At 44.6% G+C, this 26,161-nt stretch overlaps 2 protein-coding genes across 5 annotated transcripts in view; one reads left to right on the top strand and one right to left on the bottom strand.

Annotated features, from left to right (window-relative positions):
• The first annotated feature begins 918 nt into the window (after positions 1–918).
• SKIC8 (SKI8 subunit of superkiller complex) lies at positions 919–21,207 on the top strand. Of its 2 annotated transcripts, none has more exons than XM_060293943.1 (11): positions 919–975; positions 4,743–4,793; positions 5,503–5,530; positions 7,284–7,389; positions 7,765–7,937; positions 12,121–12,269; positions 12,491–12,584; positions 13,428–13,521; positions 15,348–15,440; positions 16,314–16,392; positions 18,361–21,207. In XM_060293943.1, the coding sequence occupies exons 2-11, from the start codon at positions 4,782–4,784 to the stop codon at positions 18,448–18,450; spliced, it is 918 nt and encodes a 305-aa protein (XP_060149926.1). In that variant the 5' UTR covers positions 919–975; positions 4,743–4,781; the 3' UTR covers positions 18,451–21,207. The 2 variants fall into 2 exon arrangements, with proteins under 2 accessions (XP_060149926.1, XP_060149927.1); XM_060293944.1 differs by lacking the exon at positions 919–975 and adding an exon at positions 1,018–1,036.
• Positions 19,601–26,161, bottom strand: part of DNAJA4 (DnaJ heat shock protein family (Hsp40) member A4) — a 16,638-nt gene continuing 10,077 nt past the window's right edge. For 2 of the 3 annotated variants that reach the window (XM_030874863.2, XM_030874864.3), the window contains 3 exons: positions 25,435–25,665; positions 21,656–21,756; positions 19,601–21,559 (listed from right to left, as the gene is read on the bottom strand). In XM_030874863.2, the coding sequence (XP_030730723.1) occupies positions 21,344–21,559; positions 21,656–21,756; positions 25,435–25,665 (548 nt within the window). In that variant the 3' untranslated portion in view covers positions 19,601–21,343. The remainder of the gene's footprint in view (positions 21,560–21,655; positions 21,757–25,434; positions 25,666–26,161) is intronic. The other variant, XM_060293942.2, reaches the window with a different exon arrangement.

Raw genomic sequence — 26,161 nt, 5'->3', positions numbered from 1 at the left:
CTCGTGAGTGTATTCAGCAAATTTCTGGGCCACACAGCCTCCTCAGAAAGACCTCAAAGATGAACTTTATCCAGTTGTATGGACAACAGATATACGGTTTAACAGTTTCCTGAAATCATCATAGAACTCAAGATGGTCCTAATAAACTAGATACTGGGAAACTCTAACTTGGGGTGGGGGTGGAGATAGGGTAAGAGTACGTGGATACTTCAGAGGTTTGCATTCACCGTGACTATACTATCATCACGTCCTACTAGAATCTTTTTGGACTTCTAAACCAGTTTTAATCAGGAGAGACTGTACTCTCTCCCACGACTAGCTGAAAGAAGGCTTAACCCTTCAGGGGCCGCCCCCAGACATTCCGCTCCCCCAAACATCTGTTCCCTCCTGCCCAGAGAGCCTTGGGCAGTGACCAGCAGCCAGGAGCAGCCGGGCAGCTTTGCGAGGATAGGGTGCGTGCCTCCACCCTTCCATCGCCTTGTTTTAAAATGCTGGTCGCGACCTAATAAACTGATATCCGTCACAGTAACAGGTTGTGACTTGCAGTTTGAAAAACAAAGCTGTATTTCACTGAAAAATTTTTGAAGCAACAGAAGTCTTGCAGTCATCATGTGTAGTTTAATCTCAAACTACAAATGAAGAGACTGGAACCCAAACGGCCAAGAGGTCAGCTGCTGAAACCTAAAACTGCGCTTCCGGAAGCATGTTCCCAGGGGCCCCGCCCCCCGGGGGAAACCAGCGTGACCGGGGCGTAGCCTCTTTCCCCCTCTACCCTCCTACCCTCCTACCCTCCTACCCTCATCCTCGTCCGCCCCGTGCGCGGCGTAGCGACGGCAGGGGCCGCTGCGGCATGCGCCGGCGCCCTGGGGACCAGCGAGATGCCCCGCCCCTTCGTGAGCTCATCGCCGCGCGTCGCGGTCGCGCGGAGACTGGCGTCAGACGAGCCGCAGGGCCGTGCAGCCGGGCAGTGAAGCGGTGAGTTGGTCCGCGCAGCCGGTGGGGATGGCAGTCGCTAACCGCCCAGGCTGGAGGGCGGGTGAGCGAGGGTGGGCCCGAGGCTGCCTCTAAGACGGTTTGCTCAGGAATGCTCTAGGCTGCGGGGCCTGAGGGTAGTGGCTTCCGTGACTCCATTTATCCTGGCTGCCTCTCGACGTGCGGGGCCTAAGGGGAGAGGGTAGATTGCCTCATCTTGCATCCTGAGGGTGTTCTCTGCAGCCTCGAGATTAGGGCTGCTTTCTCTGCAGTAAAGGTCTCAGTGTCCGTAGACGGAACGACTGTCTTAACCGAAGTTTTCCAGTGGTGGGCCACGCTGTCTTCTTAGGTAGCGAGCTGGACAGGTACAAGCACAGGCTGAGTTATCTTTATTTCAAGTACCATGTAGTGTTATGGGTTGCTGACCTGCCTGAGTACTTTAATAGGGACATGTGTAAAGTTCTTTAGAAACACTGAGGAGGGAGCAATGAATTCTGCCTAGGAAGTTGGGAGGAAAGTTCTCTTAAGAGAGAAGGTAGCAAGAGAGGGCTTTGGGGTCCTCTTAGCTCTTAAATTATTAGAGGATAAGAAACTGATGTAAGAGGTAGTGTAGCTTGGTGGCCTATACTATAGCTTGTATCCACCTTCTACTGTCAGACTAACCTTAGGAAGCTTCCTTAACCTCTCTTGAGTCTCACTTTCCTTATCAGGAAGGTAGAGGTGATAATAAGAATATCTACTAAGTGGGGTGAGAGGGTTCAGTGAGCTAACCTATGTGTAGAACGTAAAACAGAGCCTGACTCATGGTATATCCTCAAACGTGCATTCATTGATAGAAGCACACCTCTGTCTTGAGGAGGCTGGCTTCATGGAGTTGGCTTCCTGCAAACCTTCCTACTCTTTTGTTTCTCTCTGTTGCAGGGATGTGAGGCAGGATTTGGAAGGGGAGAGGGTAGGCCTCTGCTTCACTGGGCAGAGGGCTGGTGCCCAAGCAGAGTTGTAATACTGTTCATTTCAGCAAAACTGGCTTGAGCTCCTGCCTGTCTTTCCTACCCTGGCCAAGATCCTGTTCTTGGGTCACAAATTAAGCACTACCAACTTGATTGAGATCTTCACAGGCAAAGATTATTTACAAATCGTTTGTTTGTTTTTTCTGTTATCCTTGGAAAACCTTCACGGTAGCCTTTTTGGGTTTACAAATTTAAAGCAAGTAACCTGAACCTGGATGCCTTAGCTGTATGGTCTCCTATGTCGATGGATAGAATTGAGGGAGCCATGAACTTGGATGAGAAGAAAAATTGCATCCTTATGTTCTCTAACCTCTAACTGAAATTTAGCGTTTCTTTCGATTATGAATGTTGTCAACAAACCACAGTATTGACAGGTTGACTTTGTCACCAATAGAAATTACAGATATTTTCATATCTTAGCATACTGTGTAAGCTCATGACAACTTTGAAATTACGGTAGTTATTAGACTTGCTGCTAGATCTTGTTATGTAATGTGTAAATTAAGAATCACATGTTATGCTATCACAAATTTAATTTTTGTATTTGGTAAAATTTTTTTTTTTTTTGTATTTGGTAAAATTTTATTTCGGTATACAGTTGATCTTTATTCTCAGCTTCTGTATTTGCAAATTCATCTACATGTTAAAATTTATTTGTAGGCCCCAAGTCAGTACTTGCAGTGCTTTTGCGGTCTTTCTTGGACATGTGTGAGGTGGTGAAAATTTTGAGTCAACTGACACACATTCTCAGCTGCAGTTGAACAAGGAAACATTCTGCCTTCTTGCTTCAGTTCTCATGCTGTAAACAAGTGTCTTGTTTTCAGTCTGTTAGTGCCATGATTTTTGGATTTTTGTGCTTTTATTGGTAATTTCAGTGTTTAAAATGGCCCCCCCCAAGCACAGTGCTAAAGTACTCTTAGTGTTCCTAAGTGCAGGAAGACTGTGATGTGCCTTATGGAGAAAACACACGTGTAGATAAACTTCATATAGGCAAGCATTTTGGTGCTGTTAGCCATAAGTTCAGTATTAATGAATTACCAACGTAAAATAAGGTGTCTTTATTATTTTAATAGACCTTTATTGGAGTATAATTGCTTCACAATATTGTGTTAGTTTCTGCTGTACACCAGAGTGAATCAGCCATATGCGTACATGTGTCCCCATATCCCCTCCCTCTTGAGCCTCCCTTCCACCCTCCCTATCCCACCCCTCTAGGTCATCGCAAAGCGCTGAGCTGATCTCCCTGTGCTATGCTGCTGCTTCCCACTAGCTATTTTACATTCAGTAGTGTATATATTTCGATGCTACTCTCACTTTGCCCCAGCTTCCCCCTCCCACCCCGTGTCCTCAAGTCCATTCTCTGTGTCGACATCTTTATTCCTGCCCTGCAACTAGGTTCATCAGTACCTTTTTTTTTCTTAGATTCCATATATATGTGTTAGCATATGGTATTTGTTTTTCTCTTTATGACTTACTTCATTCTGTATGACAGACTCTAGGTCCATCCACCTCACTACAAATAACTCAGTTTCATTTCTTTTTATGGCTGAGTAATATTCCATTGTATATATGTGCCACATCTTCTTTATCCATTCATCATCATCAAGTGTCGATGGACACTTAGGTTGCTTCCATGTCCTGGCTATTGTAAATAGTGCTGCAGTGAACATTGTGGTACATGTCTCTTTTTGAATTATGGTTTTCTCAGGGTATATGCCCAGTAGTGGGATTGCTGGGTCATATGGTAGTTCTGTTTTTAATTTTTTAAGGAACCTCCATACTGTTTTCCATAATGGTGGTGTCAGTTTACATTCCCACCAACAGTACAGGAGGGTTCCCTTTTCACCACACCCTTTCCAGCAGTTATTGTTTCTAGATGTTTTGATAATATCTATTCTGACCGTCGTGAGGTGATACCTCATTGTAGTTTTGAGAAACATGCATAAAACAAAGTTACATATTGTTTGGTTACCAAAAATATTATCAGAGTCTTGCAGGAACCTAATGCAGTGTCTCCCTTAGGAGCAGTGGATCAGTCAGTGTTCACTAATTCGGTGTTCAGTGATGTTATAGAACATAACTGCCTGGAATAACAAGAATGGCCCATACTTGGTTTCCTTTCTAATCCTATGTATTTTATTTTATGTATTTAAAAACATCCTGAGAAGGGGTTTATAGGCTTTACAAGGCTGCTAGAGGGTCTATAGCACACACAAAAAAGATCGAGAACTCTTATTATAGCCTGAGAAATTAAATCTATTCCTATGGTTAAGTTTGTGTTTAGCTGAGCTAAGTCCTTAAAGACTTCAGCACCTTTTGGGAGACATGTGTCTCCCTCTAGCTCATGTCCTCATTTACATGCCTACTGGCTCTTATAGGCATTTTTGGCTGAGATCCCCGCATGAACTCTAAGAACTTTGCTCCCCCATATTTGCTTGTTGAGTTTTGAATAAATAAAATTTTAAATTAAAAGGTCCTGTGGTTTTTATCTCTCTGAAGAGCAGCAAAGGAGGGAGACTGGTCCCTCTCTGTAGTCAACTTGAGGAGAAGAAAACATGAGAGGTGATAGATACTAGTTGAGAAAGAAGTCCGTGCCACCTGGTAGGGCTTGTGAAGGGGGCCCCTGGGACTGATCCACAGAAAAGTGTCCGGGCAACTCTGCCAAAGAGTTGCCTTATTTTCTTGATCAAGGGGAACCTTCTGTAGCCCCCTCTGTCCTGATGACACCCCCTTACTGAAACCCTGGTATTGTTTCCACAGAGCTGTCTGGCCTTTAGCCCTTCATCCTTGGTTAAGGAAATGACCAACCAGGTAAGGCCTATGGAGAGAAAGAATATCAGTTGGTCTCTTTGGCAGGTTCGAGCCCAGTACGTTGTCTGGGTGTGTAGTCAGAAAACTAGCATCTGATTCCTGCTCTTCTCCTGAAGAGTAGGGTGACCCTGGGCACCTAGTCACCAGAGGGTAGGTGGCACTAGTAAAATGCACAACACTAAGAGGAGGATTATTTTATCTAAGTCTGTACCACAGTTTACAAAGGGATTGAGGAAGCTTAAAAGAATTTGTACACAAAAACGAGAAAGAAACAAAGATCAGAAAAAGAGAAACATATCTTTGTAATAAATTAGGGACAGAGTTAACAGGTTATGCAGACTGTGTGGTTTTATACAGCTGCAAAAATTAAGCTGCAAACTGGACTCTGAGCTTCCTGGTGATCAGAGCAGGAAAAAACACGTAATTTACTACTCTCCTTTTTGGGTTGGTAATAGTGGTTAGGGAGAAGAGACAATAGTTTGTCTAAAATTAAAGAACTAATTTTTTTCTGGTATGACTCTACAAACCTTGCATGAGCAGGAATCAAGGAGCTCCTAAGAGATCAGGCAGGGGAAGCAGCTAACACTGTGGTGACTATATCTACCGGGGGGCAGGGCGGTGAGTTGGGTGCCAGGGGGTGTTTTAGGGAAGGGATGGGACACATCTGAAATCTGACCGTTGGTTTAATGTGTCTTCTGTTCTTTTTTAGTACAGTATTCTCTTCAAACAAGAGCAAGGTAAGCAGCTTGCCTGTTCAAGCAAATTTACCTATGAAAAACTGTTGTCCCTGGCGTAAGGGTTTTGTCATGCTGACCAGACATGCAGTTTCCAACTGTACTCTGCAGAAACATTGGCAGAAGCAGCTGAAAACAAATACACTTAAAAACAAACAACAACAACAACAAAAACCAAGCCACTAACTTAAAAGAAAAAGCAGGAGTCAAATGACAGACCGGAGAACTCCAGGCTGAGGAAAGCTTTCCCACCTGAGGAACTCTGAGCTTCCCAGCTATCAAAGTGAAAGAAGGAAACGCTTTGAGTCTCAGAAATCTGTTAATGCCACAGCTCATCTGGGGAGGTAAACTTGAGCCTGGCCCTGAACTCAGAAGTTCTCTTGGGGGTTTTTATCGGGCTCCTTCATTTACAACAAGTGCAGAGGACCTTTGACCCTCAATGAAAGTGAAGGATATAGTAACAGCGAGGTGAATTTCTGTCAAGACTACTGAGTGTGGGGGGTGGGCTGGGGGCTGTGCATTGGAGACAGTGGTGGGAATGGGAGCAGGAGGCAGGTCAGAGTTCAGTCTAGAAAGGTAACTGGCCAGTGATACCGGACTTCATACCTGAAAAGGAGTATGTGCCTGGACTATTCACATGTATCCCATTTCTCCACCACAGCCTGGATGAGTTAGGTAAAGCCTGGAGGAATTTGTGGAATGCCTAATAAAAGCTCTTCCACTTTAAGTAGGTGACATTTAGGTAGTCTAAAGTTTAAGCCAAAAGCATTCTTTCAGGTTAGCTAGCATAGGTAACTAGTAGCTAGTCAGGCATGCCAGTCAGCTACCTTGTATGCAGCGAATGCCATCCGGCTGGCAAGCTAGCAGGCTTGGGTCGCGTGGGGATTGTAACGGAAGCCATGTATGTAACTCACAGCTGTTTAAGTTGAATGCCCTTGTATTCATATCTTGAAAAGGTGTTCCTGGAGAAATGCTGCCAGGTATGAAGAAAGCCACCTTGTGCACTTATCACATTTATATTCCTGCACCAGGTCTGCAGACCCACCGGCATGGCCTGCCAGATATGCAACTTAAAGACTTAGAATTTAAAGTGGACGTTAGTTAATAGAGAGGTTGGGTTTGAATCCCAGTTCTGCCTCTTCTTAGCTTTTGACTTCGGGTGAGCTACTAGGCTTCTCTAAGCCTCTGATTCCTTATCTGTAAAATGAAAATACTATTCACAGTACCTATTTCATAGGGTTGTTGTGGCTGAGGTAATACTTATAAAAGGATTAAAGTAATAACTGGCCCATTAAACATAATAGACATTGTGGCAAAAGGCAACTCATGCGTGGAAGCTGCTTTAGTTATTTATTTTCAGACCTGCCTACTGGTTTCCAAGGACCTCTAAGAAATAACTCTTATCAACTTTAGATCTCTTTTTGGGGTGGGTTTCACTTTAGCTAAGTGAGAGCCATTCCAAACTAATGCATGTTGGACAGCATGCTAAAGTAGAAAGGACATTGGATTACTATGGTACTGCTGCCCTACCTGGTAACCTGTGATTTGGGGCAAGTAGCTTCTTCAGAACCTCCAGTTTTCATATCTGCCTCCACAGTTATAATAAAAGCTGTATGAGAAAGCAGTTTGCAAAACAATAAAGTGATACAGGTAGATATTACCTCAGAGTTGTTGTAACAGTATTTCAGCTTCATCTTAGCACATTCAGTTTAGAAGTTGCATGAAGACTTTTAAAATGAAGCGCTTTCCATTCTAGCCCATGATGATGCCATTTGGTCAGTTGCCTGGGGGACAAACAAGAAAGAAAACTCTGAGACGGTGGTCACAGGATCCCTGGATGACCTGGTGAAGGTCTGGAAATGGTGAGTGCCCTCTCCTCTAACATGCAGCCTTGGAAATTGGGGTTTTTACTACTGGGCTCCCAAATTGCAATCAGAGAAGTATTAACTGTTTTCTGAGCAAGAAAGCAATAGTAGTATGGTGGTATACAAAGGCAGATTATTTTTCTCTCACTCGTTTTCCTGTTATTCGCTGTTCAGGCCCTATAGTTTAAGAAAAAAAAAAAAGTCTCATGGCTAAAAGTTGGCTGCATTTGGTGTTCTGTGGCTCTTGATTTCCTCTCTGATTCTGCTTTTCACAGACCATTGGTAATGCATACTTACAGGGGCCCAGAATTTCAGATGCCAGGTACAATGTGTTGTGTGTGAAGAAATCCATTTCTCTGTCCCCCATTGAAGGCGTGATGAGAAGCTGGACCTACAGTGGAGTCTGGAGGGCCATCAGCTGGGTGTGGTGTCTGTGGACATCAGCCACACCCTGCCCATTGCTGCGTCCAGTTCTCTTGATGCTCATATTCGTCTCTGGGACTTGGAAAACGGCAAACAGATAAAGTCTATAGATGCAGGACCTGGTAAGAGTTTTACTCTTAGAGAAGATACTAGAGGTTTACAATCCGTTTTTGAAACCTTTAGGGATAGATGTATTTTACAGTTCAGAATTTTTTGGATTTGAGACTGGTAATATGGGTGCATGAACTGTATGTCATGTAATACCTTCAGTGGGGCTGGGGGCAGCACTCTAATCAAATACTGATACCTCAGCGACTAAACATGAGTATTTACACTAAGAGAGGTATATACACGCTATAAATAGCCTTACATCAGTTCAGGTCAGGTTTTATTACCAAATGAATTTAAGTACTAAAATTATTTTTTTAAACTTACAGTTTTCATTGCCTTTGGGTTTCAGAATTGCTGATTTGGGATTGTGGACTTGTGTTTGAATGGTCCAGAGGTCCTCTGTTTGCTATATTCTGAATTGATACATTCACTGCCTTATAGAGGTCTAGAACATAAAGCACTGTGTCCTCATAGATCTGTATCATGGTAATCTCTACTAATTATGATTAAAGTGCCTGTTTCTAGTATATGATAGATATATGAAACTTCTAAAGAAACAAATCCATTGTTTGTTTGTTTTTTTAAGTTCTATAGGACAGCATAATCTTGTCCATTAGCCTTGATAAATATCTGAGGTAATGGAAGCTAATGATTTCAGTAGGTTGGATTAATGTGGAACAAGCAACATGACATTTCAGGATTCCTTGTAGCCTTATATTTACTTGTAAATGACTGCATAGCATTCATGAGCAGAGCCTGTTCTACCAGAATAGGTGATGACCGGTAGAGAGTACAGAGAGTCTGGTCCCTCTCTGGCACACCCCTCTGTGGGTTGACTACGGAAGAGCTGCTCAGGGATTTCCTTAACTTAATTCCCTTGATTGGAGACCCAGGTGGATTTGTCTCCCACTGGTTATGTTCAGTAGACCCTAGAGGCTGTACTTATTCTGGAAAGAATGATGGTCCGAGGGTTTTAAGGACTCTGGGTTGTCTGGAAACTGAGTTCATTTCCCCTCAGTGGCAATGTTCCATGTCTCTGATTCTTAACTATTACAGCTTTTTAAATAATGCATATGTCCAATCCCTATTTTGGATCCACTGAATCACAGTTATTGGGGTGTGTGGGCTGGGATATGTATTTGAAAAAAGCTACCCAGACACTCTGACTCCCCAGATGATTGTTTTTGCATGTGTCCTTGCCCTGTTGAAATCTCTTACAGAGGACTTGGGTCCCCAAACTAGCCCACAAAGTCTGTTAAGACTCTGCTTTATAGCTGAGAGGAGGAAGAGGCAGATCTGTTGCTGCCTTTTCATATTGGACACCTAAGCCCTCCCATGACGCCAAGGTCACTGCGTGGTTTTGTGCCCCCCCCCCACCCCGGGCACACCACAGCTGAAGAAATGATTACTGGATTGGTTCCAAGGAAAAGGATGGTGTCTGTATCCACCTTGCCTTCCCTGACAAATAGTACCTTAAACTACATACTGGTTCCACGTGTGGCAAATGATCATTGAAAGATTACTGTTAGGAAAGAAAAAAGATACTGAGATGAGTAGAGGGTTGGGTTTATTTTCTTTTTGGATAGGAATATTCCTAAACTATACCAGACCATTAAACAACAGTTATTTGGGTGAGTAATAAAAGCAAGCATTGCTATTGACAACTAAGGAGTGGCTGAATTGAATTCATCTGAAGGTAAAACTAACAAGTCTAGGTCTAATGAATGTAGGGAAATGGGCATTTACATTATACCTATCTTGAAAATATGCCTGGAGAATGTGAAAGAAGGAACAGAAGAAGGAGAAAAAGACAAGAAAGAAAATCTCAGATCCTGAAGAAGAAAGTGAGGAAGTAGAAGAAAGGGAAGATGAAGGGGAAGATCCTCCATTGGGCACCTCACCCATCCTGTAGCTCCAGCAAACTGACATTGAAGAAGAACAAAGGCGGAGGCATAGGGGCCTCTCAACATCAGATGGTTCAAGATGTCCCAATGTAAAGAAAAGCTACTACTCTTTTGCTGATGAGGTGGAACTTAGTGATTTATTATGCAAATGTTAAAATAAATTTTAGACTGCACATTTTAATGGAGGAATAAAAATTCCAAAAAAAAAAAATTCCTTCAATTTCGAGTATAAGGATATTTGCCACTAAAAGTTCTATATTATCAAACAGTTAATAGGCAAATGTAAAAATAATTCAAAAGTGTGATTTTATTAAACTTCAAGGAATAAAAATCAGATTTTCTAGTAACTATTATACCTGTAAACAGTTAATTATGATAAGAATAAGAAAACAATCCTGTTAGAATAATGCTTTACTCATTTAGGAGTAAAGATAGATATTAAAGAGCAGTTATTTGAGAGATTGATTATAAAAGCTTTTTCAGATCTTCTTGGTTAATTGAGCCCTGTTGAAGTTAATTTCCTTTTTAAAACAAATATTTCATAAGAAAAGTGATAGAGCTAAATTATTTATTATTACTTTGAATATGTGTGTTAAAATTTGTGAGAGGGCTTCCCTGGTGGCACAGTGGTTGAGAGTCCACCTGCCGATGCAGGGGACACAGGTTCGTGCCCCGGTCCGGGAGGATCCCACATGCCGCGGAGCGGCTGGGCCCGTGAGCCATGGCCACTGAGCCTGCGCGTCCGGAGCCTGTGCTCCGCAACGGGAGAGGCCACAACAGTGAGAGGCCCGCATACTGCAAAAAAAAAAAAAAAAATTGTGAGAGATTTTTTATTTTAAAACTCACCGTGGAACATGGTGCTGACCCATCTGTGCTAGGAGCCCCTGTCTACCATGAGTTAAGCTCAGAGAGGCCTTCACTCTCCCCTGGGCTGAGAAGGGCCCTCTTTGAGCCCTGCCCCAGGAATAAGGAGAGTGACATGGGAAGGAGCCTTTCTCTCCTCTCCCTTTGATCTAACAAGTACTGTTTCTGGGCAGGTGCAGGAGGGGCAGGACTTAGGGTACATTCCCATATAAGAGTGGGTATGGGCAAAGGGACCTAGACTAGCACTGGACAACTAGATTATTCCTTGGCCTCTAGGCTCTGCCCCCGAAAGCTCCCAAAGCTCTTTGGGGTTGCCTATGAAGAGGTTCCCATGTAGCTGAGAAAAGAAATGCTAAAATATTATCAGTGGTCCAGATGGAAATACAAAGCACATGTGTTTACCCAGGCTGCCCATGAGTCTGGAGACTTTTACACAGAAGCACTGTGATACACAAATAACATTTGAATAGAACGCTTGAAATTAGGCTGTGTGGTATAACTTAAAAACTAGCTGATTTTTTTTTAAACAAGCAGTGCCTCTTTCCAGTCCTTACTCTCTGTTAATTTGTGGTAAATACTTTGTCATATTACAGTTTTATATAAGAGTATTTCTGGTACCTTTTCATTTATTTACAGTTTTATTGAGGTAGACTTTCACCTCTATAATTGCACTCTGTAATTAACCCATTGTAAGTATACAGTTTAACAGGTTTTAGTAAATTTCCACAGTTGTGCAGCCACCACTCTAATTCGGTTTTAGAACACTGCCATGCCCCACAAAAGTTCCCTCATGCCCATTTATAGTTAATCTGTGCTCCCACCCTCAGCCAACCACTGATCGGCTTTCTGTGCCTGTAGTTTTGCCTTTTTGAAAAATTTCACATAAGTGAAATCGTATTGTCTTATACATCTTCATTCTTTCTTTAGCATAATGTTTTTGAGGTTCATCCGTGTTGTAGCATGTATCAGTAGTTGGTTCCTTTTTATTGCTGAGCAGTGAGTATTCCATTATGGGATATTCCACGTTTTGTTCATCCATTTACCAGTTCATGGACATTTCGATTCTCTACAATTTTTTAATATTCTGAGTAATGCTGCTATGAGCATTCAGGTACAAGTCTGTGCATGGACATGTGTTTTCATTTCTGAGTGGAACTGCTGTGTATTATGGTAAGTGTTTTTACTTAAAGTGTCAAACTGTTTTTCAAAGTAGCTGTACCATTTTATTTTCCCACCAGTGTATGAGGATTTTGGTTTCTCCACATCCTTGCTAACACTTGGTATTGTCCTGTCTATCTACATTTTTAGTAAAAATTTAAGACGCCCTTAAACTAAATTGGTATAGAATTAATATCTTCACAACTTTTTTAAAATTAAAGTCACGTCTTTTCTCACTATAGTTTTTTCCCTTCTTTTTTCTGTTCAGTGGATGCCTGGACTTTGGCCTTTTCTCCTGATTCCCAGTATCTGGCCACAGGAACTCATGTGGGGAAAGTGAACATTTTTGGTGTGGAAAGTGGGAAAAAGGAATATTCTTTGGACACAAGAGGAAAATTCATTCTTAGTATTGCATATGTAAGGAAACGTTGCTCACTTTTTCTCTCTCTGATTCTTTCAGTTTACTCTTCTAGCCCATTGTATTCCTTGGTAAGCGTTCTGCATTGGTCTTGTCAGGCAGCTACTGGCATGGTTTGCCAGTCAGCCAGTTAGACCTGCAGCCAGCAGATTGCTTGTGTTTGGTGGGGATGGCTTAACAATATGGAGCTTCAAATGATCTCAATATGTTCTCTGCGCAGAGTCCTGATGGGAAGTATCTGGCCAGTGGAGCCATAGACGGAATCATCAATATTTTTGATATTGCAACCGGGAAACTTCTGCACACGCTGGAAGGTGTGGTTCATCGTTTATTTTGTGCAAACTGGGTTATCAGATCACAAAGGAAGACGTATTCTTTCATTAAAATGCTGCTAAATGGCAAATGAGCATTAGATTTGCAAAACATCAATCTCAGTTGGAGATCTCAAATGCCTCTAAGGTTCAGTTTTGTCACTAGTTATAACCTAGACATATTAGCTCTTGTACCAGTGTTAAATGCTTTTTTTGGTGAACAGGCCTTTTATTTATGTGTTAATATATCCTAGCTATATGAGTGTCTTATTTCTGTCATGTTTGGTTCTAAAGAACTTTGTGATTAGAAAATAACTGCTTTTTGTCAGTAATTTGAAGGTAGATGAAAGTGCTGTGCCTACCCTTTGCACTGATGACCTCTGGGCAGGAGAACTGGGTACTAGAACAGGGGAAGGGCTGGAGGGCGACTTCTACTCTGTATTCTTTTGTACTATTCTGAATCCTACCAAGAGGATATATTACCTCTTCAGTGTATCCTTTACCCTACAACAAAGGATTTGGTAGGGAAATAGCATCCTATTTGTTCAACCTTGCAAATCAGAAACGATGCATATTTCCATGTTTGGCCATATCTGTGGCAGAGGAGTTTCTTCTAAGCAATGTGTGCTGAGGTCCAGTTGGTCAAGGAAGGGATCTGAGGTGAAATGGCTCCAGCAGGAGGGGCCTGGGTTATGTGCATGTTTCTAGAGCATTAGAAGGAAGGGTCCAGTCAGTACCCTCTCTGACTGAAGCAGCTGGGCAGTGCAACCCAGTGACTTACAGTCATTAAAAGTGACATAGTTAGTGGACACTGTATTAGTTAACAAGCGTCTTTGTGAATTTCAGGCCACGCTATGCCCATTCGCTCCTTGACTTTTTCCCCGGATTCGCAGCTCCTTGTCACTGCTTCAGATGATGGCTACATCAAGATCTATGATGTGTAAGTTACCTGTTGGGATTCAAGGCTTCTCACTTAATACCAATGCCTGTTTTGCCTCTTATCATTAGGAGGAGCCCTAGCAAGTGTGCTGCTCCCTCTCTGGGTCTAGGAAAGACTTGTGTTCAGGTCCTGTCAGACGCTCAGTCTCCCCAGTCATTCCTCCCCTGTCAGCGTCCCTGCTTTGAGCTTAGAATGTTATGGAGGAAGACGTGCATGGGTTACCTACTAGGATCACATACTTGCTACTTTTTTTCAGGCATCCTGTCTGTTGTGATTTTAAATTCTTTTAGGTAGGTAAGTAGTGTACAGTTGAGGAGATGGAGCCATGGGCTGTAGCTGGCTTGGAGTGATGGTAAACAATTAGAACATCCATTTTCTAGGGGTGTTCTAGAAGGTACTTCTCTGCCCTAGTTAGGGAACTGTCAGTTCATAAGCCAGCTTGCAGCAGGTCTAGATGAGGGAGCTTTTTTGTTGTTGGTTTTTGACCACAGGTATAGAAGTGAGTTAATCTTCAGTTCACGGCTCTGTTTCATTGGAAGCCTGTGCAAGGGCCCTTTCTCTTGTTGTTTCCCCCTGTCTTTCTCAGTCCCCACTCCTTTTCACCCCTGAGGTCTCCCCTATACGGTGTTTGACGTGTGTGTGATGCTTTGACTCAGTACTGCAATCCGTGTGCCTCTGGTTCCTGGCTTCCAAAGGTAGCATTCTAATCCACTGGGTGCATATGTTACACTTCTTCCCAACGACGGGTGCCACAACCACGATCATCCACGTGCATGTCCTTTTATGGGCCTGTGAGAGTTTTTCGGGAGTTTAAACTTGGGGGCTTTTGGAGGACGAAAAGTTGTCAAAGAGACATGGAATGAGAACTGCAGCTTCTGGAATTAGAGCTGAATGAGGGTGTTAGGGTCTGGGGGGAAGATGCCTCTCTCAAACTGTGCTTGCCTGTCAGTAGCAGAGCCAATATAAATAGCAGCAATTCCTTAAGTATCCAGTTTTCTTTAATAAGGCTTTCAGTGCTACAATTTCATCATCCTCCCAACAACCGGTAAGGTAGCGCGGATTAGCGTCCCCATAATGCAGGCGAGAAGCCCAAGCTGAGGTGGTGGTTTGGCTAAGGTGCTGTTACTGAATGAACACCTAGGACTTTTACCTTCTTGTGATCCCACTGCTTTCCACTGAGGCCACCTCTCTTCCTCGTACCTAACTGAGGTTTGCTCTACTCTTCTGGGTTCAGAGGTGAAACTGCTGGCTGGCCTCAGTCGGGTCTTAGGATTGTTTTCCAGCCATAAGTGATTTCATTTCACTTTTTTAAAGAGTGAAAATGACTGTCGTAATTAGATCTGTCTTGTTCTTGGTTAGCTTAAAAATGGTCTATCCAAGCCACATCTGTTGTAAAGAGTACATCTTGATACATTCCTTAGACACAAGGCACTGGCCCTATATGGAAAGGGTACTGGGTGGGCAGGGGTCAGAACCTGCAACTGCCCTGAGATGGCCTACTTGCCCCTGCTGGTTGTGTTTCCTCATCTTAGGAGTTGGCTTGCTGAGCCTTCTTTATTTTGAGCTTTTTAAGCTCTGCTTGTTCAGGATTTTATTTTTGGCTCTTGGTGACATTGACATATTTGGGGTTAATGCTGTTGAAAATTTTGTTTCTGCAGTGTGTGATGCTACTTCATTGAAAAGGGGAATTTTTAAACTAATACTGTGGTGATTATAAGGATAGCAGATTTGGTCCAATTAAACGGGCAATTAAGAGTATACCTTCCATTTCAGTGATTGTATTCCAAAAGTTAACCTCTCCATTTTATTTGAAACTCCCATTTCAGACAGCACGCTAACTTGGCTGGCACATTGAGTGGCCATGCATCCTGGGTGCTGAACGTTGCATTTTGTCCTGATGACACACACTTTGTTTCCAGGTACTTATGATTCTTATCAGTTTCTAAAATGTTAGGAAGATGAAGATGGTCATCTTGTATGAATTGCCTTAAAATTTGAAGACCCTTTTTAAATTCAGATAGCCTTTGTTTTCTGCAGTGTTTTTTAAATTGTGAAGTTAATTGTCCTTAGCTGGAACAAAAGTGGATTCTTTTGAACAGTTCAGCTCTTAGTTTCTGCCTTATAAATCTAGGCTTCTACCTACAGTTACTTAAGGGACTGTAGTAACAGTACAGTTACTACTGTAACAGTAACAGTTACTACTGTAACAGTAACAGTTACTACTGTAACTGTTACTACTACAGTTACTACTGTAACAGTTACTACTGTAACTGTTACTACTACTACAGTTACTACTGTAACACAGGATAACACAGTTACAGTAGTAACTTCAGATATGAAAATCTGTTCTTAAAATGTTGTGCTTTGAGACCCCAATGTTGTTTAGGCCCAGGATGGCCAAGACAGTTGAAAAACAGGAGATGGATGGCTTAATAGCATTGCACAGAGGTTTACAGAAGCCTCTGAGAACCTTTATTTTGAAGCTTTCACGGGCCTCCCTCCCATCCGGATATAGGACTCTCATCCGAGACTCCTGATGAGAACATTTAATATGAAGGCCAGGCAGTCAGAAGTTCAGGGAAATAGCTGCTCTGTGAGAGGGGAAAGCCAACCAGTGATGCCAACATCCTTGGCCACCTTTTGGGGCCCTGGATAGCCACTTGTGTACCCAGGCACCAAGGGGGCCTCTAGGTAGGCTGAGTGAAGGAGTGTGGGATTTTTGATCAGGTTCTTTCCAACTTCAAACCAGTCTGAGAACTTTTCTGATACTAATGTTCCCTTTTTTAAAATAGCTCATCTGACAAAAGTGTAAAGGTTTGGGATGTTGGAACGAGGACTTGTGTTCACACCTTCTTTGACCACCAGGATCAGGTATGGCATAATTAACATTCATATTCGTTTGGATTGCTAGCATTGTCTGACCACTGTGCCAAAACTCATTCCTTTTCCTAACCTTGCTGCTTGGGTTGTCAAGACCAGTCGACCCTTGGGGCTGAGCTACTCTGATTGCTTGGATGTCCATCCAGCCCGTGTTCCTGTGCGCACTCGGGGGTGCAGAGGCTCAGGACGTGCTGTCAGCCTAGCAACCCACAAGGCATGATATGTCCCTGTGTAGGTCAGAAAACGGGTACTAGCCAACAGCTTTTAAATGCCTTCTTTGAAACATGCTGCAGCTGGTGCCTGGGGCGTGCCTGGGCCCTTTTCTGGGTACAGCTGGGCCATGGCTGGCTCAAGAAGAACCTGCTTCCTCAGAAGCTTCCATTCCATTCCACAGCCATCGCTTTTCTCTTTTGGAGCGGCCCAAAGAAGTGAAGTGATTTTTTTTTTCTTTGAATATACTTGAAGCCAGAAATTCTTACAGGTTGTTTGAAGTTAGTGATATTACTAACTTTTGTTTCAGTCTTTAAATTAGGGAGAAGAGGCTTTGTTTTCATAGGAGTCTTATCTTTCCAAGATGAATGTGAAATGATAAAGGCATTCTAGTGCAGGGCTTCTCCGTCTTTAATGTGCACAGGAATCTCCTGGGGATCTGGTAACAATGCAGATGCTGATTCAGTGGGTCTGGCCTGGGCCTGAGTTTTTGTGTTTGTCACAAGCTCCAGGTGAGGCTAGCATTGCTGGTTCCAACCACTTTGAATAGCAAGGGTCTTGGGGAAGTAGTATAAAAAATAAAATACCCGGGGCTTCCCTGGTGGCGCAGTGGTTGAGCATCCGCCTGCCGATGCAGGGGACACAGGTTCGTGCCCCAGTCTGGGAAGATCCCACATGCCGCGGAGCGGCTAGGCCTGTGAGCCATGGCCGCTGAGCCTGTGCGTCCAGAGCCTGTGCTCCGGAACGGGAGAGGCCACAACAGTGAGAGGCCCGCGTACCGCAAAAAAAATAAAATAAAATAAAATAAAATACCCATGGCAGTATAAAGTTGTCTTTTAAGATATTTTAAATGCTCTTATGGCAATCTCATAGAATCTCTTCGGAATGCAGCTTAAAGTTAACAGTTGTTCATGCTTTTTTACATTTAATCTTAAATTGTTGCCAACAAAGTTGAGGGGGTTTAATTTTGACATTCCACTACTGGATTTAAACATTTAACTCAGGGAGTAAGACCTGGCTGGCTGTGTTGCTTGGCAGGTGAAGGTCAGTGTGTGGTGCTTTCCTCAGAGGAAGACGTTTGGAGTGGAAATGAGGCCATCACCTGGCCCAATCACAGCACTGAAATCAGGGCTAGAACACCCAACTAAGGGGTAGGGTGACAGGCTGACCTGATAAAACTCCTGCCACATCAGTTCTGTCTGGGAAGGAGGTGTGAATCTGTTAATTCAGTACATAGCAAATGAAAGCAATGACGTGTGACGCCAAGTTATCTAGCTCCTAGGGACAGGCAGGTTTCATAGGCCTCTAATAAGAGAGTGAGAAGTACTGACCGTGGTGGGGGCGAGCCCGAGGAGGTAGGTGAGGAGCACAGTTTGCAATGATCCCCGTAGGCAGCGACCTCAGGGTGGTTGGGCCTTTTCCTTCCTGGAAACATAAATGAGACCACATGCTGGTCCCTTGTGGGTTCCATCTTCACAGCATTAGGTCACTTCCTAGATTGTGAATCTTTGAAAGGTTTGTAGATATCTTGATTTGTGTTTAGAAATGAAATTTTCTTGAGTTGGGAGGTGAGTGGAATGATAATCAAACAGTAGTAATAGAAGATCCCTGGTTAGAGGAAAGGCAGAAAGCACGAGAACATCCTCATCTCAGTGTTTTTCTAGATTCAGTATAATGAGAATAGAGTAAGGATGTTCATTCATAAAGAATAAAGGTGTTAGTGGAATTTTTTTTTCTTTTTATTTACAGGTCTGGGGAGTAAAATACAATGGAAATGGCTCAAAGATTGTGTCTGTCGGAGATGATCAGGAAATTCACATCTACGATTGTCCAATTTAAACATCAATCTTCCAGGCTAATGCTGCAGAAAGAATGTATAGATTGATCATGACATTCCTTACCTTTCTAGCTTGTTTAAAAGAAATATAGCATTTATTGTAGCAAACACTTAAATTTTGTAGATACAGTATAAATCTTTTCATGTTTTATTGGAAACGCCATTCATACTGTAACATAAAGTGTTCTTAATGCAGACACCCATGTTCTTGAACATGCTTCGTTTTCATTTGCCCTGTTACTGGTAGAACAGTGAGAGGAATCAGCATCCTTATGTGAAACCGAGTATCTGCCTCAGAAATGAATACATCCAGGCACTTACTGAACTTTCCAGTACAGAAATTCAGGCTCACTCTTCCAAGGAATGAGTCATGCAGAAGCTGTAAGAGAAAAGCTAATCTATTTCAGAATGGGATCCTGAAGGAAACAGGCTATGTGACTGGGTGGGAACATTCTGTAGTCCTATCTGGGCATTCTTCTATTTGACAGATTAAAAAATGTCCCGTCACACTCTTTTTCACCCTATTAATTTTAGAGAAGCTGTAACTTGCTGGGTGGGTATTACTGCCTTGACAGTCTACAGGCTCAAACCTGTACTTACTCTGGTTGACCTCTTGCCTGGAGGTACGTGTACCTCAGTTTTCTCCTCGGCGACCCACTTGATACATGGTCTGCGTGTAATAGGAAAGGTGTAAGTAGCTAACCCTCCGAAGTTTGTTGCTTTTTACTGATCATAACTTCATGTGATTCATGTCAGGTCCTGTGCTTTTCTTCCAAACCCATAACCCTTAGCATCAAGCCCGTGCTCTTTAGGTAGCCCCTCGCTTCTCTCTCCTGCCTCTGCCTTGTTCACCTTCCTGTACCCACATAGCCCTGGCCACTTCCTCTGCCTAGACCTTGAGAGGTCTCACCGCTTTCAGGTAGCCGCTCAGGGGCAGCTCCCAGTAGAGGCCTTCCCCTGGCCCCTTTCCCATTACTCTTTCTTCACTGCAGTCATCACTGCGTGATGTTTGTATTGATCCCCACCCCCAAAATATAAGCTCTGTGAGAGTGGAAACTTCATTCCGTTATATCAACCAACATGAGGCAAACTGGCACTTAGCACTGGTCACTGGAGCTCGAGAAAATTAAAAAACAAGCAAACAAAACCATCTGTCTCTCATACCAGCTCAATTTTAATTTTAAAGTGACAAATATACAGGTGGAATAAATTTTAAGCAACACCCTCCAAATTCTCTACATGACAAGGAGCTGAATGTAATTTTGCCTCATCATCAACTAGACAGTTTTCTAGCAATAATTTATTAGGAAGTCACAGCACAGAAACAACACCCTGGAGTTGTGGTCCATTCGTCAATTGATTTTCATATAGGCTTAGTTGGAAGAATAGGTTTTATGTCTTTCCTGACTGATGGTCAAAGTGGGACAGGTGGGCTCTTTCTATACCTATTTTGAGCAAATTATGCCCACCCACTAGCCAGCTGGAGCCTGGTCCATCCACTGGACCTACCTGCCATGGGTCTCATCTACCCTTTGGCCCTCCTGGGGAGGTCCCTGGTCTGAGTCAAACTCTCAGATACTGTATAACCAATAAGGGTGGATCTGAAAAGTGGCCTCTGCTTTAACCCAGCAGCTTAGAAGGCAGGAGTTTTTCTTCATGACTGTTGTGGGAAGGAAAGGAGCAGTAATGGCTAAAGGTTGAGGTAACCCTAAATTTAAATTGTAGTCTGCCTGCCAGGAGTTAATGAATAATATCCCTCCCAACAAGTTATCATTTACAGTGGTAGTCCATACAGACTGCGGTCCAGAGTAGAACTTCAGTTCTCACTAAAACATTATCCCTTGAGCAGGAAGCCCTTTGTGATACGGCTGTGCAAGGAGAGGAACCATCCTTTGGAAGGGAGTTCAATCTGGGAGAATGAGGTGGTGCCTTTCCAGACCCTCAAGTCATCCAGGATCACTGGTCAGACAGGGAAGCTGGCTGTGCCACAGGGCTGAACCACCAGCATCTCCCGTGGATTCCGTTGCACTGAGGCTGCTGCAGACATGGATGGTTTCGTTATCTTTACAAGTGAGCACTTTGGCGGGAGAGCACTGCAAATGCTGTCAACAGAAAATAAAACAACAAAAAACAAGGTGCGGGGGGCGCAGGCAAACAGTTTTATCAGCGTTTCATTTAAAACACTGGTTTGTCCTCACCGCAAGGCCTGGAAGGTTCAGGAAGCTTCCAAGAGAGATGATCAGACACACACCCCGTTCCAAGCATTCAAGGGCACAGGACAGTGGGAACCAAGTTGGCCCTGAAGCCCACTCAGCGTGAACCAGGCACTGCAGCCAAGCCCAACCCACAGATGTGCTTTTATTCTTGAGGAGAAGCATCTAGAATGTAGATTCAGAAATGTCACATGAGCAGCCCTGAGATCATGCCCTCAGTAACTTTGCCATTATGCGGGAGGTGGGGAGGGGAAGAAACCGCAGAGCTAGACTTGGGCCAGGTCGCCCACTTCATGCCTGGAGGTTTGTAGGGGGCTGAGTGCTGTCGTCTGGGCTGTGCTTTATTGGTGGAACTGAACTATGGCAAAGCCACTAGAAGCACAAAGTGTCAGTGCGGTCACTGGCATCTCAGAAATATCCTGAAAATGTAAATAAACAGATTCCATATGCAGACTAGAGTGAGTTACACTTAAAACATTTAAATATAAATTAAGCTATAACTTAAGTTACAACCAAAAGAAAAAAAAAGAAAAACCAAAAAGACACTCAGCAGTTGAGAATGCTGAACACATACACAGGACACCCCAAACACGAGGCCATTAAAGCGATGCCATTTTCATTGTGCCAACTTTATACATTCATCACGTGCTAGTCCGGCCGGGCCACGCTGCACCGGGCCACATCATGCCGTCTGGCACTGCACTCCGGCCCGGGGCCCGTCATCATCCTCCTCGTAGGCCTCCCTGTGCTGGCGCCAGTTCTGCTCATTGGGATTAAACTCCTTCAGCTCCACCTGATCCATGTCATCTGTAATCCTGACTTCCTGTCGAGGAGGGAGCAGAGCTTCCAGCTGGAGAAGGTTCTCTTGAGACAGCCAGTGTTTTTCAGGAAAAATAACCTGTAAAGGGTGAGGTGGGAAAGAGCAGTTGTTTCTTCCCTTCCCAGTTAAGGCATTTAATTATATGTCCCATGAGAATAAAACACATGCACTTACTAAAAACTGTATGATCAGAGCCCCTTTCTCCAGGGGTGCTTTGTAGATTGGCATTCCTTCATTACGCACACATTTCAGGTCCCCGTGCTTTACCACCTCACCTGCCGCAGAGAAGGTTTACTTATGAAACAGGAAGATGGAGGGCAGCCTGGAGAGGTCAATCCCCGTGTTGGGAGAGCCTGGCGCAGACACCATCACCCCCACAGCAGCAGGCAAAGGCAGGGGTCACAGGGCATCTGACTAAAAAGCTGGTCCCGACCAGAAGGATGCCTGTCAGAGGAACCGGCTGGGTGAGGGGGATGAGAGGGAGGGGGCGGGAGTGGAACCCTCTCTGCCCCACGCACGGGGCTCCTGCAGTGTACCCAAGGAGGAGCGGGCTGAAGCCTCCATCATAAGGTTGGTTTAAAACAGTGAACTGGGAGTCAACACTCAGTCCGGGTAAACAGGGGCGATACCTGTCAGCCTGCCTCTTGCGTCAGGCTGTCACTACAACCTTCCCATGAGTGGGAGGAGAGTGTGCTCCTCACAGACTCAAGCAGAGCTTGGAGCAGGAATGGGCCTCAGAGTCCAGCCAGACCCCACCTGGCAGGAGAGCCAGCCTTCTGGGTGGGGGGCTCACAAGGTGGCTCCGGCCACAGGCAGTCTCCAGGAGCTGGTGGGCTGGATCTTAATTCTACACTTTTTCAAAAGGAATCGTGGGAGTTTAGTCCCCCCAGAGCTCTTGGTTTGCCCCCAAATCTAAAAATATCATTTCCTTCCAAACATGAAAAGAAAAGGGATAAAAGGGTCTCTTTAAAAAGTATGTTCTTCAGCTCAGTAATGAAAATGGACAAAGAAACAAATGTTCAGAAAAAATGGTTGGGGGGAGCCCAAACACTCATTTATTCAGCATCCCACTCCCCTGGATGAACTCTCTCAAGAGGAAATCTTTTGTTTTTTTGCGGTAGGCGGGGCTCTCACTGTTGTGGTCTCTCCAGTTGCGGAGCACAGGCTCCGGACGCGCAGGCTCCGCGGCATGTGGGATCTTCCCAGACCGGGGCACGAACCCGTGTCCCCTGCATCGGCAGGCGGACTCTCAACCACTGCGCCACCAGGGAAGCCCCAAGAGGAAATCTTTTAAAGTATCTCATGGGAGTTTTTAAAATAAAGGGTGTGAAGGACTCTCTCCTTGGGGGTCATTCAGTGCAGGGCTGTGACTCACATGTGGCCCTCAGAGCTGCTGATTGCAGGAGGAGCCCATTAGCTAAATGGCCCCAGGCTGCTGGGCTTGTTATGGTCTTTGCTTTGTTTTTAATAGCTTTTCTGTCTCTTTGCTCCTGTCAGGTGTCACACTTCTTGTTGCTCTCAGCACAACTCCTCAGGCTTCTGCTTCTAACTCACCGCGGGGCAGGGAAACTGTGGGACCAAGCATGGGCAACCACATGTAAGAGAAGGAAAGAGATGATGAGCCAGCTCTTCCGTGAGGTACAAATCTGCCTTCAGGGGGATCACACCCTGGTGAAGCTCTTAAGGCACTTTTTTCGTTAATCTCCTGATTCTCAGCCATGCTCAAGACAGCCTAAAGGCCTCTGGCGAGGAAGGCACTTCAGTAGCAGAAGAGAGAAGAGGAAATGAAGGAAAGAGAAATAAGCCAAAACAAGAAAAGAGGTGAAAGAAAAGAACTCAAACCAAGATAAATGAGCAAAAAGAAAAAGCACAAGAGAAATCTCCAGCAGAAGGTTTTCTGGACACCCTGCCCTTCCTTATAACTAAGCAAGGAAATGGGTTTCTCGGGGTTTACGACTTCCTTCCCTCTGGGGCTCACTTCCTCTCTTTCGTCCTTGGCTCACAGTTTCCCTGTGGCTGGGATCAGCTGGGAGGCAGCAAGGAACACTGGGTTCCAATCCCATGGCAGAGGCCCCTGCTCCAGGGAGCTTGGCCAAGGACTAGCTTTCGCAAAGAAGTTACACAGCACCCCAAAGATGCTGCCCAGCTCATGCTCCCCGAAGGACTGGAATCAGGTCTGAGACAATGTTGGGGGTCTTGGACATGATACCAGGGGTCTTGGGCACACACCCTCTCACAGCCTGTGGCCTAGGGTTTTGTGTGAACTATGATCCCCAAACTTTCCTACAGAAGTGAGGGGAGGAATTGGGTACCTTGGGAGGCTTACAGAATGGAATCTAAAGGAAGGTGCTGTGTTTTAAATTTTCATGCATATTTTCATTATACTGCAGTGCTTTTCCACAATCCTTAAGTATATCTATACACAAACACAGAAATGAAAAATCAAACAGGGTAAAATTTTAACAATAGGCAAATCATACATGCGTGGTCTTCATACTGTTTTTATTTTTACAACTTTTTGTTAGTCTGAAATTGTTTCCAAATAAAAAGTAAAAAACAAAAGCAAAAAAACCCAAAACAAACCTCTGATCAAGACTTGGATATATAATTCCATTTCACTTATACCCAGAAAAGAGGAAACAGAAAAAGCCAAAGAGGAGAGTGGCAGAGAAAGAGAACAGGCCAGAAAGGGGAAGAGAGAAATGGACACAGAGGCAGGAAAGCCCTGGATGGAGGCTGGGGAGGCAAGGTGGCTCACTCTACTGGACTTAGGGTCTTAATTACACTGCCCTCGGACAGGCTTATTGGCTGGTTACCTCCCATCCCAGCTCTGAGCCTATCCCTCTAGCCTAAGCCTCAGATACCCACAGGAGAAGTCACTCCCTAACCCTGTGGCCAGCGAGGGGACCAGAGCGGCACTGCTCACGGCCAGTGATGGGGTCACGGATGTCTGGGTGGCTCAGCCACCACCGCACCTGTCCAGACATTCTTTGACATGGACAACTGACCTGAAGTGCTATTCGGAGGCAGCTTCAAGTTGAGGGCCCCAGCCTGGCCTCTCTCCCTTCTCCAATTTGCCTGGCCTCCTCACAGCCCCTTCCAGGCATGGACTCAACTGCAGTGAACACTAGCCCTCCTGGGAGCTGGGAGCCTGGCATCTACACACATGCTGGCAGGCTGAGCTCTCAGGCCTTTGAGAACCCTTTGGGTCCAGAGGCAGCTCCCTCAAGCTCCTGTGCCTGTGTGCAGACGGGCGGTTCTCTAGAAGCCGCCAAGGATAAGCTGGCAGGCAATGTCTTTTTTTTTCAGGAAAATTCTATTTTAAAATGTCTCTCACATGTAATCGACAACACAGAGGCTAGAGAAACATGGATGAATCAGCACAGATCACCATTTGATAGAAAAACACCACCTATTATCAGGTGTGTATTATTATACAAAAGTTAATTTTTAGGGCTTCCCTGGTGGTGCAGTGGTTGAGAGTCCGCCTGCCGATGCAGGGGACACGGGTTCGTGCCCCGGTCTGGGAGGATCCCACATGCCGTGGAGCAGCTAGGCCCGTGAGCCATGGCCATTGAGCCTGCGCGTCCGGAGCCTGTGCTCTGCAGCGGGAGAGGCCACGACAGTGAGAGGCCCGCGTACCGCAAAAAAAAAAAAAAAGTTAATTTTTAAAAAAATTTAAGTTAAATTGGAAGGTTCCAGGTAGAAGTTTAGATCCCCAAGATTCCTGTTTTGAGGCTCTTTCCCCAAAACTGAATTTTTTTCGTGGAGATTATAAAAGAAATTCATAAAATTCTCAAAAGTCCCTAGTGATGACTTTAAATTTAGAGAAAATCAAGTCACACTAACTTGTGCAACAGAAGTCAACCTTGAATGTGAAACCAGGCTAAGCTGCCAGCATCATTATGCCAAACGTACAGAAGAACTACAAGGAAACACATTTGAAACATTACCTGATTTGGATGTAATAATAAGGACTCGATCATCCAGTGTTTCTATCATCTTCTTGAAGCCACAAAGGGCTTCAGAAAGCTGAATTTTCATTTTCATGATCAAGTCATGGCCTCGTCTCTGAAAGACACTATGATCCTTCTGATCAAGCACAATTATGACATCACCAGGCTCCAGCTCAGGCTCCTGATCGCCTTCTCCATGAAACAGTATCTTTTGCCCATCTTTCATACCTATGAAACATCATCCCTTTCTGATTAGCCACTTCTCTTTAAAACCATACTTCCGACAAAGCTTTTGAAGAAGGCTCACAGAGAGCCCTCTGGGGGTCTTTATTCATCAAACCTCCCAACCTCGTGCAGGCCTGGGGCTGGGATTACCACTGACCAAGAGGCCTCACTCTCCTCGGCATAACGAGGTTCCTCAGCCAAGTGTGCAGCAGGGAGAGTGGGAAACGAGGCCGCCACATCGCAAGTTCCCCGCGCACTCCCCGCCCTCCTGGCCATGCGATGCCACAGCTGACAGTGCACTGTGAGCAGAAGGTCCCCGCCTGCTTCTTGACGCACAAGCAGCACTGGGCTCTGGGGGCCTTCTACTAAGTCTCTGTGCACACAGGCACAGTGTTCAGTCCCTCCACGTGTGTGCTGGTTTGGGTGTTGATTTGTGTACTTTGGTCTCTCACCTAAATACATTTGCTGGATTAGGAAGCCACAGAATGATCAGGGGGAA

The sequence above is a fragment of the Globicephala melas genome, chromosome 2 (assembly GCF_963455315.2).
Source record: "Globicephala melas chromosome 2, mGloMel1.2, whole genome shotgun sequence".
In the NCBI taxonomy this organism is placed as follows: domain Eukaryota; kingdom Metazoa; phylum Chordata; class Mammalia; order Artiodactyla; family Delphinidae; genus Globicephala; species Globicephala melas.
This window is presented reverse-complemented; position numbering and strand designations above follow the sequence as displayed.